This window comes from Colias croceus, chromosome 5 (assembly GCF_905220415.1).
Source record: "Colias croceus chromosome 5, ilColCroc2.1".
Taxonomy (NCBI): domain Eukaryota; kingdom Metazoa; phylum Arthropoda; class Insecta; order Lepidoptera; family Pieridae; genus Colias; species Colias croceus.
This window is the reverse complement of record NC_059541.1, coordinates 8,095,251-8,110,888: the sequence shown is the minus strand read 5'-3', so window position 1 is coordinate 8,110,888 and position 15,638 is coordinate 8,095,251. Positions and strand designations below refer to the sequence as shown.

Here is a 15,638-nt window from a genome sequence, read left to right as displayed (position 1 = left end):
TGTAATCGGATAATCTAATTTTCCTTTATATTTACTTATTATGGACTAGTCTTGTCCCATAAGAAAGATGGTGGTACAAACAAAAAGAAAGCTAGTTTTGGCAGTAAAATATCTATTTATTTTCAATATTACAGTTTTCTACAACGCAACAATTTAATAGTTTTATTTCTACATATTCACTAAAACAATACACTAAGCTTCATCTTTCTTTCCAAACGGATTCATTTTCGACAACCATGAAGTAGTGGACCTGAAATGTTATTAAAACATGTTAAAAAATTTAACATACTTTTGATATATTTGTTTGATATTGCAAGGAAATTGGATTGTCAAATATATAAATAAAACAATGAGAGAAATGTAATACAACTCTCTGATATAAAATTAAAAATTGTCTTACGATATTTCATCAGCGGAAGGTTTTACTTCAATGCCTGCTGCTTTCAGTTTTTCAACTAAATTCTTTCTATACACATTTTTCAAAGGAACAGGTTTATTTGCTTCCTTCATTTTTGCTACTTTACTGAGGGCTTCATACCAAGTCAAACCATACCACTCTACTTCTTCAGGGGTGTACTGAAAAACAAAAAATATTTATATTCAGAATACATATTTATAAAGTTAGTTAAATCTTTCTTTCGTCTAAAAATATGATTAAATAAACAATTTGAAAATGTCTTACAGAGGATAAATACGTTTTATATTCCTCATAAATTTCCTTTTGCTTCGCTGCATCATGTGCATGTCGAGGACATCCATTCATTAATTCAATTAGTATTTGTTTTTTCAGTTTCAGGGCTAACATTGAAACAAGGTCGCAAGCTGGTGTTTTGAGCAAGTAGTGGTCAAAGCCATAGTGGTCATTGATAAGCTTAATTGTCCGATCAGTGACGGTCACTGAAAGATGGGTATTCAACACTTCTGATTTGACTACAGTTCTTTTAAGAACGGGCACCCAGTAATGGGGTACTCTGCGTTTCTTTAAATCGCGCTTCTGGAAACCTGAAAGATAATGCAATCAATCATTGCTTAAATTAACAAATACCATGCATTTGTATTAAGTATTTAAGTTATTTAATAAAATGAAACACTAGGATAAGCTGTCATTGTAGAAATAATAGTAATAATTAAGTGTTCATTCTGATTAGAATATTTACAGTTTTGAGTGAAGGACTTACGGTAATGCAAAGATTTACCTTTGATTATAGCCTCTCCTCCCCATATCCCTTCGTGTATTTCTGGAGGATATTTCAAGGGGATAGGAACATTTTGTACAGGTAACGTTTCACCAGTCAATTCGTCTCTCTTCCACTTGCTATCTTGAGGAATAAAGTGCACAGCTGCAGGTTTAAGCACTTTCCATTCATGCCAAAATTTCTTGTAAGCAGCAGGTAGCTCAGACGCAATGCCTATATCAAATCTACTCCTTCTTTTATATGTCTTGGACAACTGACGCGCTGTCGCCTGTTAAAGTTGCGTAGTAAAAGAAAATATATTGTTGCAATGATAAGGTCACACGTTCACAAATGTCAACAATATTGGTAGATCATGCAATATTTTTGTTTAACTAATAAAAACATTATTTATTATTACCTGAATACGGGAAGTGGCCATTTATTTATGTGTAAAAAGTGTCATGTAACAATAATAATTTGCAAATAACCCAACTTGCAAACCCCAAAATTTTAGCTTTAAAAATTCCTGACAGCTTGTCAAATGTCAAAAATTTGATTATTCCCACACAGATTATATAGATAATTACCAAACGAAGAAGTAGATGAAAAATGTGTGAACAAAAAAGGCGTGTGGCACTCGGGGACTGCCGCGGTAAAGCATGCGGCTAAACTGTACATTATAGGGCGTGGAGTTGAAAGTCGTAAATTTTTTTATGGTGTCCTATGGAAGTTGGAACCTAAATCTGAAATTTCACACCGAGGAAACTTTTAGTTTTTGAGTTAAAATTTTTGAAAATCGGAAAATTAGTAGTGTAGTGTGTCGTAGTGCGTTCTGAATTATACGATACGTTCATATAATTCAAAACGCACTACGAGTCGAGCCTTTTGACTCGGGCGCAAAAACCGACAACAATTAATGTTGAATTAATGGAAGTCGGCCGAGGCGAGGTAAAGTTGGACGAAGTAAGCTGAAGTAAGCCGAACTGCCTCTCTATTATTCTATTCGTCTAACCTCGTTCAACTTCGCGAGTAGTGTAGAGGAGACATATGAAAAAGTACAAATTTGTAGCTAAAAATATCCTTGGATTTGTATACAAAATACAAATGATGTGCGAATAATGTAATCAATTAATTTACATTATTTTATACATTTTTTATCTGCATTTAACAGCTGTTCTGTATCTGTGCTGACGTGGATCAAAAAATGGCAAGTGATTGAGTGCTAAGTGGTGGCTAAATATTTTGATTTAGTATTTTTAACATTCTCTACATTGTGTTTAATTTAACAGCCGTATTCCTGATCAGTTGTGATTGTGCTCAGTGTATCTCTTCGTTGTTGTATTCATGTTGTCATCACATAAACAACGATGTCCGAAAATAAAAACATCAATAGTCCTCTTGAAAAGGATCAAGTCGAAGTCGATTCCAATTTAGCAGTATCTAAAGGTGATGTTGCTAGTGTGACGGGTAGAAGTAGCACAGCAACCACTAAGGTAAAACATTGCTAATATTATAATACAATTATTGAGTAAAGTACGACACAGTGAAAAATTAACAATTCTAATGACATATGTCTCCAATTTATGCCGTTTATTACCATGGATTGCATTGCATACCTCTTGAGTTTAGTATGTGAAATGTAAGATACTTAATACATAAATCCGTTTTATCGCTTTTTATAGCTTTCAACAACAGCAGAGAGGCAAATTAAATTTGAAAGAGCTCAGAAGTGCTTGGAAAATGCTGCACTTGTATCTAAAAAGATTAAAGAGCATCGTAAAGCTACAGCAGAATTATTGGGTCGGCCATTTGGTAAGTTTCAGTTTAAATGATACTTGTAATACAAGTATATCAATTGTTTTTAATTATTTTTATTACAATTATTTTCAGAGGATGATACTACAGACACACAATCAGAGATGGCAACCGCCGTGAGTGAGAAAACAGGTTATTCAGTAGCTACTGACACATCCACAACTTTATCAGTCCAAGATGCACTGAACAGTAAGTAATATTAAATTATATATTTATATATATAATTTAATATATATTTATATATTCAATTTATTAATGTTAATAATGTTCAGGATAATCCATTGAAATTTCCGAATATGCTTAAATTGTTTTTTTCTGTTGTTCTCATAAAAAACTGGGTCATATAAATAATAAAATGAGTGTACAGCTTATTGTCATTGTAATATGACCTCAGATATATTATAGGTTATGTATAATATACTGTTCTAACATTGATCTGTACATATGCTTTGCATCATAATCCAATAACTTAAATTTAATCCTTGTTCAATTTGGGAATTAACAATTGAAACTTTTCTTTAAAAAAGACTCAGTACTAGTCTTATAATATCAACTATATTATGTTAAATGCATTAAAACTTCTTGGCTATTTTTCCTTGAAAGTGGAAGATGTATATGCTGCTCAATGCTATATTCATAATGCAAATATTCATGTATTAAATCATTATCCTATTTCATTTTATACTCAGCATGTACTTGTTATGTCAACAAAAAACAATTAAAGTATTGATTGTATAAATATCACTAACTCTAACTAGTCCCGCATTGCATGGGTGTAATTACTAATTATTAATGATATCTATCTTTTTAACAACTACGCTATCTTTATAACAACCTGCAACTTGCAATCCATTACATAGATTTAAATATATAAATAGATACAACAGCTTGAGGTAACTAGTACTAACTACTATACTATGTAGTGTTTTATTTAGTGAAAAAATTGAAATTGATATTCATGTCAACATCAATACTCAGTTCCAGGTATTAGTGAAAGTTTAGCAAACACTTTGAAGCAAAAGGAAATTTTAATGGAAAGAATAAAACAATATAAGGAAATAAGTAAAAGACCAAGGAATCCAATTGTTGTTAAGAAAAAGGAACTGGCACTGGAAAGTACAGAATTAAGCAAGGTAATTAACTTAACCCTCTTAAAGCTCATATTTGTATTAATGCCTTTTTGTAGTAAACAGGTCAAATTATAGTTTCGTATTTTTCCAGAGTTCTGATCCCAGTGAGGTGTCCAATTTAATGACTATTGTGAAAGATAAAGAAAATGCATTAAGTGTCATGCAAGTAAAGTTAAGGGCAATGGAGACCACCATTTTGGACTTACAAGAAAAAATTAATGAAAAAGACCAAATAATAGAAGCAAAAAATAAAGCCACAACTCTTATATCTGACAGTTTAACTAAAAAAGGTAAAAAAAAAACTTATTTCTTAAATATTCTATTTCCATAAAGATGGATAGTCCTTAGTGGAAATTATTTCCATTATTAATCTAACTTCTTTATTTTCATGTATTAGAAAAGGATACTTTACATTTACTAGAAGACACCAAAGAGCAAATGTCTAAAATGCAACAAAATTTTGTAACTATGGAGTCTGAATGGAAGGAAGAAAAGCTTAAGCTACTATCAGAAATTGAAGAGAAAAATGAAAAAATTAAAAGTCTCAGTGAGGCAAATACTATACTTGAAAATTCTCGATTTGAAATAAGTATAGCTCATTCCAAGCTTATTGAAGAACTTGAATTAAAAAATCAAGAAATTAAAGAACTACAAGAACAGATATCCAAACTAGCAAAAACACAAGAATCCATACTTGAAACTGAGCCACAGCAGGTAGAAGAGAAAGGTTCCAAGGAAATTGCAGATATGGAAGAATTAACTAAAAAAATTGAGCTATTAGAGCAAATTAATTATCAAATACGACAAACTAATAAGGAACTTGAAAATCAGCTCACTTCAGTAAATCTTGACCCCAAACCAAGTACCACAGCAAGCTCACCTAGCAAGAAGGGCAGCCCCCTGCCAACACGCAAAGGTGGTAGAAATACATCTGCTAAATTGAAATCCCCTTGGAGCAAGCTTTCAGCAGAATCCCTTAATCAAGAACCCGAGAAGAAGACAGGAAAAGCAGATGCTGGAAAGACAGAAATAATTTTACAAGCTCTTAATAAAGATATTTTAGAAAAGGAATATGCTATATCACAAAAAGAAGCTGTTATAATAAATTTACAAGCTGATAACAAACAGAAGGATGATATTATAAATGAACTTAAATCACAAATTATTTCAAAAACTGTTGAAAAAGTAGATGTAGAAATAAGTACGGAGAAAATTAAAGAAGATGAGACTTACCCAACATCTGAAACTTCTAGTGGGCAACAAGATGTTAAAGACCTGGAAGAAAAATTAAAATTAGCTCAAGAGCAAATTGCATCATTAAATGAAGAAATTGATGCTGCAAACAAAAATATGATTAAGGTGAAATCAAATTCGAAATTAAAATTAAAACAAATGCAGAAAACTATTGAGAACTTTAGTAAGGTATCTGACACAAATGCTGAAATCCTGCGCCTCAATGAAGAAATACATCAATTATCGCAAAAGGTAGCAGAACTAGAAGAAGAGAAAGGTAATCTACAATTACATCTCGTAGATTATGACAGTGGAAGATGTAAGTAATATCTGAAGTAATCCATATTTATAATGTGATTGTTTATGTTTTTGGAAATGGTGTATATTGTATTATAAATTGTGTAATTTCTTCTTTACAGTAACAGATACTGAGGTGTATAAGAAAATGGTTGAAATGGAGAACTTAGCAGAAACTAGATTGAAATCCATAAGTTTGCTAGAAACACAAAAATTCGACCTGGTTCAAGGTACTGGCTTGCAGATATTGAATTATAATTATTTTTATAAAATGAAGTGTCCACTTAGTTTTAAGCTTTTAAATCCTTGCAAAGGTTTTTTGATGATTGGATCATCCAGTTGCAGTCATCCAGTAATGGTCCCGCAAAAATGTAAACCTAGCTCAATATAAATATCTGAAAACATCGTAAGATGTTCTTATAATTATGATTTTTGAATGTTCATCTTGTGACTGTATCTTCATTCTTGCAAATTCAATTTGTGTACATTTTTTTATGTTCACAATACAAACTTAATCTTATTTTTCAGAATTGCATCTATTGCAACAAAAGAATGCAGAAATGGAAGATAAATTAGCAGATATATCACAACTTCAAAATGAGCAAGTTTGTTCAGAAATTAAATCAGTACAATTAGAAGAACAAATCGATGAACTTACTGCCAATAAAAAAGAGCTAGAATTGGTAATAGAAAATATAAAACTGGATAAAGAACAGCTAGAAGGAAATATCAAATTGCTTCAAAGTGAAAAAGAAGAATTATTGCAAAAATTAGAAAATTACATACAGGAGAACATGGAATTAACTGATAAACTAGAAAAACTTAGTGCTGAAAAAGTAAGTTCGGCAGAATCAATAGAAATAGTTGACTCTCTTACAACTCAAGAGAAGTTAGAAATAGAAGAATATAATAAGGGAATTGATAGAGACAAATTGGATGATAATAATTCTGAGAGCCAAGATGACTTGAGTTCTAGACAAAATATAACTATCGATAGTGTTCTTCAAGAAAGTGCCGAATTAAAAAATAAAATTGAATTATTTACTCAAGAGAGACAGGAAGTCATGGAAAAAATGAATACAATTTGTACAGAAAATAACTCATTACACAAACAAATAGAGGACTTCGAATTTGAATGTCAAGAATTAAAACAAACCATTTCAATTTTAAACAATGAAAAATCTGAAATTCAAATGCTAAATGAGGAATTGAATTCCCAAATTGAAGAATTAAAGCGCGAAAGAATCGAAATAATTAAAGAAACAGCCGAAACTACAAAACCTTTGACAACTGAAGATTCCGTTGATAGCCCTCTGGCTGAAATTCATCACGATGACAAGGCAGCTAGTGACAAAGGAGCAAAAGGTACAAAATCTGTGAAACAGTTAACTAAAGAGATATTAAAATTGAAAAACGTAATTAAAGAAAGAGAAGATGAAATAGCAGATTGTCAAATGAAAATTCTCTCCCTTGAGGAACAACACCAGAAGCATTCAGATTTATTGAAAAGTAATATGGATTATGAAAACAAAATAAAGCAATTGACCGAAGAAAACAAAAACCTTAAGTTAGAACTGGATACTGTGACAAATGGTGCATCTGAGCAACAACAATTGCAACTTAAAGATACAATTGAGTCCTTGCATCAAGAAATACAAAAAATTCAAAGAGAATATAGCGCTGCCATTACAAGCCGCGATGCAAATATTCAAAATCTGGAACAAATGTTAAGAGAATATGAAAAGCAGGTATTTAATTATGGTAATTCGTTGCAGCAAAAAGACAAAGAAATCAATGAATATATAAATCAAATCACCAAATTAAATGACTTATCTCAGAAATTAAAATCTAGAATAGAAAGCTTAGAAGACGAAAAAGCTAAAGATCAAAACAGTGAATTGATAAAATCTTTAAATAAACAAATAGCTCTTTATCAAAATGCACTTGCTGATTGCGAAGAAAAACTTAGAATGTTTGAAGAGGAAAAAGCCCAGTTATCATCCTTAAAATCTAAATTAGAAAATAAGAACAATATACTGGAAACTGACCTAACAAACTTAAAACAGACCTTAAATGAAAAACAAAAATTACTAGAAGAGTTACAATTGCAACAACAAAAACAAAAAGCAGAATATTTAGAAATTATGACACAATCTAAAGAACGTGATGAAGAAATACACGAAATTAAATTACAATTAAGAAAAGAATCAATTGAAAATGAAAAATTAAGAACCGCAATACAACAAAAAGACCTCGCCATAGAAGAAACTTCAAAGCAATATGAACAAGTCAAACAAAAGCTTGATTCCATAAATCTAGACCAAAGTTCTCAAAGTGATCAGTTTGCAGCATTAGAAAGTAAAAACAAAGAATTGATGGAAAAATTGAAAAAGTTTGCTTTGAGTATTAAGAAAAAATCCTCAATGTACACTGAGTTAGAACATCAATTTAGTGAATTACAGAAGCAGTATGAAATAAAAATGGAACAATATGAACAAGCAATGATACAAGTTGAAACCATACCTGCATTACAGGAAAAAATTAAATATGCTAACGAGGAACTTAACAACCGTCAAGCAGAGAAAAATCTACTTGATAAGAAAAATCAGGAGATTCAAAGTGAAATTACATCCTTACAATATAGATATGAAGAAGCTCAACATGAAATAATAAAGTTAAATGAAAGAATAGACTTCTTAAATAAAGACTTGTATATAGCTCACGAAGAAAATGCTAATGTTAAATCTAATTTAGAGAGCTTAAATAATAAATTGGTTGAATACGAATTGGAACAAAAGAATAATACCAATCTTTTGACAAAGATTTCTTGTTTAGAAGCAGATATAAACCAAAAACAATCACAAATTTCTGATTTGATGAATCAATTACAAAATGGGGAACAAAGTTTAAATCAGATGCAATTTGGACACGAAGCTAAAATTCAAGAACGAGACATGTATATTGAAAACTTACAGATTGAAATGGAAAAGTACAAAAATCGTATTTGTAGACTTGAAGAAAGTATTTCTGAAATGGAAAATAGACGTCAATCACTAGAAAGAAAAGCTGATCAGCTTGATACACAATTACAAGAAAAGAGAAAATCATATTCTGAATATACAACTCAGGAGGATGAGCTAATAACCCGTTTAGCTGTGTTGATGGATCATGATAGGGTTCTTGAGAAACAAGTCCATGAAATAGAAAACGATAACAAAGAGTTACAGTATAAAGTTCAATATCTCAATGAAGAGCTACAGAACGTACAAAAATCATATTCAGACTTACAAGTTCATTGCAAAGCCATTGAGAGCAAAGCGGCAAAAACTGAAATTTTGGAAACTGAAAATATGTCTTATCATGCAAAAATTGAGAGCCTTGAAAATAACCTGAAAAAAATAACTAATGAACATAATAGTCTTCTAGCACAAAGAAAAGTTGAAATTGATGAAATTGAAACTGAATTTAATACTCAAATTGAAGAGGCTATTAAAGAAAAGAAATTGCTTAGTGAGAAACTTGAAAAGTTGAATGAGCATCTATCCAAACTAGAATATGAAAACCAAGGCTATAAAACAACAATAGCAAATCTTCATATCAACTTGGAAGAATTAACTTCTCAAAATATCAAGCTTGCTGAAACATCCAAAACAGATAATCCTGCTATGCCAGATTATACAGAGCAATATGTAGCGGAAATCAATAAGTTAAATGCTGCTTTAAATAACAAAAATGCACAATTAACCGAATACCAAAATAAATTACAGAATTTACAAGCACAACATAATACCCTAAAAAGTTCATTAGAACAAAAAATTACGGAGTTATCATCAAAACTTGCACAATCTTCATACCCTCTTGATGAATTAACGACAGAAAATGCAAAATTAAAATGCGATAATCAGGAACTCGCTAACTTATTATACCAGAAGGAAGATCAGATCAAACAATTAATGGAAAAGAAAAAAGTTGTATTTGAGATGAACATACCAAAAACAGAAGGAATGACTATTTCTTCTACTATAGAAGAAATGAGCGATGAACAAAAATCGGCTACAGATATATCCTCCTTACAATCGCAAATACTTTCAGATGCTGATATATCCAATAAACAAGCAGAAATAATTGTTAAAAAAGAATTAAAACATAGCGAAAAGCCATCAAATATTACACAATTTTCGGAAGGATCCATAGAACCTCTTATTGTACCTAAAAAAACGTATGTGTGTTTCCAAAAAGATGATGAAATTAAAGATGAAGATCCATTCAATTCAGAAGAAGGTTGGGGGTTGGAAGAAAATGCCGATTCCTATGATGTCACACCTGGAACTTCAAAACTAAATCAAGAAATACAAAGCTTAAAAGAAACAAACGAACGATTAAAGAAAGAATTAGATGCATCAAATGCGAAATTATTAAAAGCCATTAAAAAATTAAAAGAACTCAAGGCTGCTAACGATATGCTAGCCAACGAATTAAAATTGTCTAAGCAAATATCAAATTCGTCATTATTAGATATGGCTATCGAAAGTGAATTAGCTAATAACATGAATATTCTAGAGAAAAAAGTTCAAGAGCTCAACGACGCTCTTTGTAAGGAGAAAAAAGAAAAAGAAGTTCTAACCAAACAGAATGAAGTTTTTAAAAATGCAAATGAAAGGTTAATAGAAATGAAAGAAAAAATGGACAACGAAGTAGAACTGTGGAAATACAATTTTAAACAAGCAAATGATAAATTATCCTCTCAAAAACAATGTGTCGAAAGCCAGGATAATATTGTGACTCCACCATCAACAGTGTTAACTAAAAATGAAACTCAGTTTGAAGAAGAAGTTACAAAACTTGAAAAAGAAAATGAAGAATTGCAGTCTATCGTTGATAATATATCGCAAACAAACAAAGAACTCACAGAAGAAATCTTAACATTAAAGAGTGAAGTAGCAAATCTAAATGAAAAATGTATGTCATTAGCAGTCAATGAAGTAAATAAGGCTGAAATAGAAGATTTGAAATTAAAAAATAAAGAATTAAGCACCAATTGTTCAGAACTGCAAACAGGACTATCGGCCTTAGAATTACAAAATAATGAATTAACAGAAAAAAGTAGACAAGAAAATATAAAATACAAATCACTAGAAAATAAGAGCAAAGAGTTATTTGAGGAAAATTCAGCTTTATTAGACAAAATGCAATTACTTCGAGTTGAAAGAGATGATGCTATTAATCAAATTCAAATACTTAAATCTGATCTTGAAAATGTAAACATGCAATTACAACAAAGCCAACTTGCCGCGGCTCAGATTGAAGATATGAAAACATTAACAGAAAGTTATGAAAAAGTTCAGTCTGAATGTGAGATTTTAAAACAAAAGGTTGATAACGCTAGTAAAATAATGCAAGATTTAGAACTTGAAAACAGAACGCTTCTGCAGAATGCGGAAAAAGCACAGGAGAAAATAAATGAGCTTGAATCAAAATTACAACAATTAAATTCAGAAAATGATGAATTATTGTCAACAGTTACTGAGTTAAGGTCGTCAATATCAAGCGCCATGGACCAGCGTGGCTTTGAAATCGCTGAATTATGGAAACAACACTTAGCGCAAAGAGAAAATGATTTCCAACAAATTGAACAAGATCTAAGATCACAGTTAAATGCTTCAGAGAGTAAATATCAACAACTTCTTGATTATGTGCAATCATCTACCCAAGAGGAAACTAATAAAATTGTAATTATTGAGCAAGTATCATCTTTACAAAATAAATTACAGGAAAAGGAAGATCAACTCAATTCACTGCATGATAAATATACAGATGTCATGCATCAACTTGAAATGTTACGGTCAGAGATGGAAGATGAAAAATTAATGAATGAGAATAAAATTCTTGTTCAACAGGAAGAATATGAAAAAACCATTAAGGAATTAAGAGGTGAAATGCAAAAGCGATCCGAGCAGCAGGAATCTACTGATGCATTGAATCTTGAACTAGTCGCCACGAAAACTGTTAATGACAGCTTGAACCAACGCATTGATGAAATTAATAGAGAATATGAGTCAAAAATATCTGATTTAAATAAACAAATTAAACAAAAAGAAAGTGAAATATTCCAGAAAACGCATGATTTTACAATTACGCTCTTAGATAGGAACACGGAATTTGAAAATGTTAGGAAACAGTTAATAGAATATGAAAAGAAAGTTGAAGATTTGACTTATGAAAAAGAGTCCGAATTAGCAGTACTTAGGTTGAAAATGCATGAAAATGATGAACACTATGAAAAGATGCGCCAAGGATTAGAAGAAGAAAAAGGAATGATAGCGGAAGCATTGAATGCGAAAATCGTGGAATGTACCAATCTTAACAAGCAAATAAATGATTTGAATAAAATTTTAGAAGAATATGCAAATAAAGCAGCTGAAACACAATTAGTTTTAGAAAGCCAAGAAATAGAGATAGTAACTCTAAAAGATGAAATTGAGAGTATGAAGAACGCTTTGAGATCAGCCAGTAACAAAATTGAGAAGCACGTTACATTCGCTTCTGGTACTAAAGAACATACCGGTAACGTGTCAGAAAGTACACTTAATAAAGAATTGCTCGATGCCGTCCCTAGAGCTGAATTAGATTTGGCGTTATACATGCTTCATCAAAGGGACGTTCGCTGCGAGGAACTTACCATGGAATTGACACAATTGTTAGAAGAGAGGGATACTCTACAACTTCGACTGTCAGATAGTTTACGTTCTTATGAAGAGTTGAAGGCGCGATACGGGTCTGTTGGGCTCGACGTATCTACTAGCTCAAGTCAAGACACAGTATCCGAGCTTCCAAGCTTCAGTATAGAAAAGGAATCCCACTTTGTGGATACTCACCGTGCACATTCGTCGAGAAGTAGCAGCATAAGCGAAATGGATGGAGAAAAACCTAAACTACAAGCTAAGTGAGTTAATTTCTTTTCATTTATTTTTTAAATGCACATCGTTTAAATTGACTTCATCTTTTGATAAATTATATTTATGTATGAAACTTCGTACAAGGTAAATTTTATTCATAATCTAAACTAAAGAAATCTTTTTTTCCTTTATTCTTTTAACTTTATTCTTAATGTATATATATTACTATAAATTTACGTCATTTCATTTATAACATATTTCTAATGTCCTACAAGTACTAACACTACTAGACAGAGAGCCCGTTGTCCATCCAAAAGTAGCTAGACAAAAGTGGGCTTCCATACTTAATTTATATCCGTGCCAATTTCCATCCATTCCAATGAGACTTTACCGACTTAAAAAAAGGAGGAGGTTCTCAATTGGTCGGAATCTTTGTTTGTAAAATAAAGTAAATATTTCTGGACAATTTTCACACACGGCACGATCTGATCCCATACTAAGCTATCGCTTGTGTTATGGAAACCAGATGGCTGATAAACATACATACATATATAATTTTAAATACATAAATACTCATATTATAGATAATCAACACCCAGACACAGAGCAAACATCTATGTTCATCACACAAATATTTGCCCCGGGTGGGAATCGAACCCCTCTGGCTACCTCTGGTACCAACAAAGCCAGTCAGTCAACGGTTATAGAGCGGCCGTACACGGGCGGCTCGAGCAGTTAACGGCTGAGCGACGTACACGAACTGCTCGAGCTGTTGGTCGTGGACTGCTCGAGCTGTTGGTCGTTGACTGCTCGAGCTGTCGCTACAAACCGCGCAGTTAACGGCTTGAAGCGGTCGCGATGGTTCGAGCAGTCCGTGTACGGCAGCGAATGAATGTCCATAGTTCACCGCGCGGTCGCGGCTTCAAGCCGTCGGTCTCAAATGCTTTAAGCGGTCCATAATATTAGTGTACTAAACGTCGTCCCACGGTACCAGGCTATCAGAGCTGCGCAGCGTGAAGCACAGCCGCGACGTGCGGCTGCGGCACGACAGCGAGCAGCGGCAGCTCGGCATGCGCCTGCTGAGCCGGGACGTGGCCAACCTGCCGCCCGAGGCCGTGGAGCAGCTCAACCAGGCGCACCATACGCTATGTGAGTCGACGATTATTATAGTTCTATCGATTACAATTGCGTACGCTTTGTAATTTATTTATTTATTTACTCTTTATTGTACTACATATTAAAATAAAAGTACATAAAACAGAACTACTTAAGATGTACAAATTATGGCCTTATGGCTCAAAGCCATCTCTGCCAGGCAACCTTCAGGCAAAGGACAAAGCAATTTGCTTTGGATTTTCGTAGTTCTATGAGTTACGAGACGCGCAGTGACATTTTCAAAATATTACTTTTTATTACGCTTCTGATAGTAAAAAAACATTACCACATTACCAGAATGTGGCAGACAGTACACATAAGTACTGAGTAATAAATTTTTCACAATTAAATAAAAAATGTACACAGCATTTTCTGTGTCAATTTTTATATCGATTTATATCGTATTCGAGGTAACTACCCTCACTTTGTTAATAGTCTTTGTGACTGGATGCAATTTGTTTACTATTGATTGCATCAATTAGGTAGTTGTGTAGAATTGCAGTACATTCTTATTACATACAAACAACCAGCCCCTCTAACATTATTATAATTGTGTTGTTTCTTTTTCAGCTCGGGATTCACAAAGCACACCTACCGTTCTACTTAATTGGCTTCGAGGGAAGAGCACTCCGAAAGTTGTCCATATGTAATTTGTATATTGTATGTAAAAGTTATGTAGTCTTTAGTTATTAATATTATACACCAAATGGTTCATTGTTGAATTAAAATTTTTATTAAATTATGTCTGGGACTATCGTTGATAATGTAAACCTTTAGAATGGGTTAGCCGAATTTTAACGCTATAATTTTGTTTCGATAGCAATTCTTAAGATATTTTTTATATATTCCACTGTCAATGTTATATTTCTTTCGTTATGTGCTAGTAAAGTCCTGCATTTACGCCACCACTGCACTAAGCACAATTCGATAATGTTTGTGGCAACAAATAACTGTATATTGTGCACATGCGCTTGTCAGCGAAAAACGAAACTTAATATGTGTAATAATAAATAGTGTTGTTTTAGATGTAGTTTCCGTATAATCAATTAGCAAGATATTCACAAATAATATTAAATACAATACTATATTTCAGTTTTCATTTATAATTGACACACTCCGTACTTTCCACATTTCCTCTTATTTTAGTTCTATATATCTAACGTGATCAACTAATGTTGGTATTATTTTGAATTCCTCTCGTTTCATTTTTTATCTATATTGTATTCCTGTAATTTGTCTATTCAATAATTCTTCGATATTTTGTATTGTGTAAACATTTTACGAAACGAAACGCAATCGCTTATTATAACGAACGATCGAACTGTATAAAAAATATTCCAAGAAAATCTTAGAATAAAATATATACCACCGTGATTGTAATCCATGATATTATAATACCATATTGTATGTTACTGTAATTCGACCAAAATGATTAGTGCAAAAAATAATGGTGCCTTTAATTTCTATTGTATTGGAGTTAGATGCTATTAACCTGTATTATTTGTTAAATATAAATTTAATGCTTCCATGTATATAATATTATTATGTATAATAATTTAATTCAAGGTGATTTGCAGCATTTGTATATGAAATTGTATAGTTTATCATTAAATGCTAATTGATTGAAATTAGTTTTTTATTTCTGTCCTGCCCACTTAGGTTATATTTTTAAAGCTCCAAAATACCTACCGGATTACCTAATGATTTGTGCATGGATATCTGCCAAGCAAGGTATCAATAGTATAATCAAGACTGTATCTGGAAGGAAAGCCTTTCAAGACATCTGTTACGAAAAATATTTGCTAATGTATATAAGTACTACTCTTGGAAAAAACATAATTAAAATTTTCCATGTGCGTGTCGGACTCGCGCACCGAGGGCTCCGAACAAACCTACGTTTTATTATGTTGCAACTCTAAAAATACGTATGTTTTAGA

The 15,638-nt window shown here is 32.1% G+C and overlaps 2 protein-coding genes across 2 annotated transcripts; one reads left to right on the top strand and one right to left on the bottom strand.

The window, feature by feature from the left end:
- Positions 1-95: 95 nt before the first annotated feature.
- Positions 96-1,748, bottom strand: LOC123691632 (39S ribosomal protein L28, mitochondrial). The gene is made up of 5 exons (XM_045636120.1): positions 1,594-1,748; positions 1,197-1,464; positions 683-1,002; positions 401-576; positions 96-250 (listed from the first exon to the last, which is right to left on the bottom strand). Exons 1-5 carry the CDS (start codon positions 1,612-1,614, stop codon positions 193-195), a joined length of 843 nt encoding a protein of 280 aa, XP_045492076.1. The 5' UTR covers positions 1,615-1,748; the 3' UTR covers positions 96-192.
- A 624-nt stretch (positions 1,749-2,372) lies between these two features.
- Positions 2,373-15,329, top strand: LOC123691971 (protein lava lamp-like). Its single transcript, XM_045636570.1, has 10 exons — positions 2,373-2,668; positions 2,858-2,987; positions 3,066-3,179; positions 3,969-4,123; positions 4,212-4,410; positions 4,518-5,672; positions 5,773-5,880; positions 6,179-12,593; positions 13,541-13,695; positions 14,272-15,329. The coding sequence occupies exons 1-10, from the start codon at positions 2,543-2,545 to the stop codon at positions 14,349-14,351; spliced, it is 8,637 nt and encodes a 2,878-aa protein (XP_045492526.1). The 5' UTR covers positions 2,373-2,542; the 3' UTR covers positions 14,352-15,329.
- Positions 15,330-15,638: the final 309 nt, after the last annotated feature.

Excerpts from the sequence above, each read along its gene's own strand:
- LOC123691632 (XM_045636120.1), bottom strand. The coding sequence starts at position 1,614 with ATGGCCACTTCCCGTATTCAG. Across the intron at positions 1,465-1,593 it reads TGGCCACTTCCCGTATTCAG|GCGACAGCGCGTCAGTTGTC; the intron begins GTAATAATAAAT and ends CAACTTTAACAG. Across the intron at positions 251-400 it reads CCTTCCGCTGATGAAATATC|GTCCACTACTTCATGGTTGT; the intron begins GTAAGACAATTT and ends ATAACATTTCAG.
- LOC123691971 (XM_045636570.1), top strand. The coding sequence starts at position 2,543 with ATGTCCGAAAATAAAAACATCAATAGTCCTCTTGAAAAGGATCAAGTC. Across the intron at positions 4,124-4,211 it reads AAAGTACAGAATTAAGCAAG|AGTTCTGATCCCAGTGAGGT; the intron begins GTAATTAACTTA and ends GTATTTTTCCAG. Across the intron at positions 4,411-4,517 it reads TGACAGTTTAACTAAAAAAG|AAAAGGATACTTTACATTTA; the intron begins GTAAAAAAAAAA and ends TTCATGTATTAG.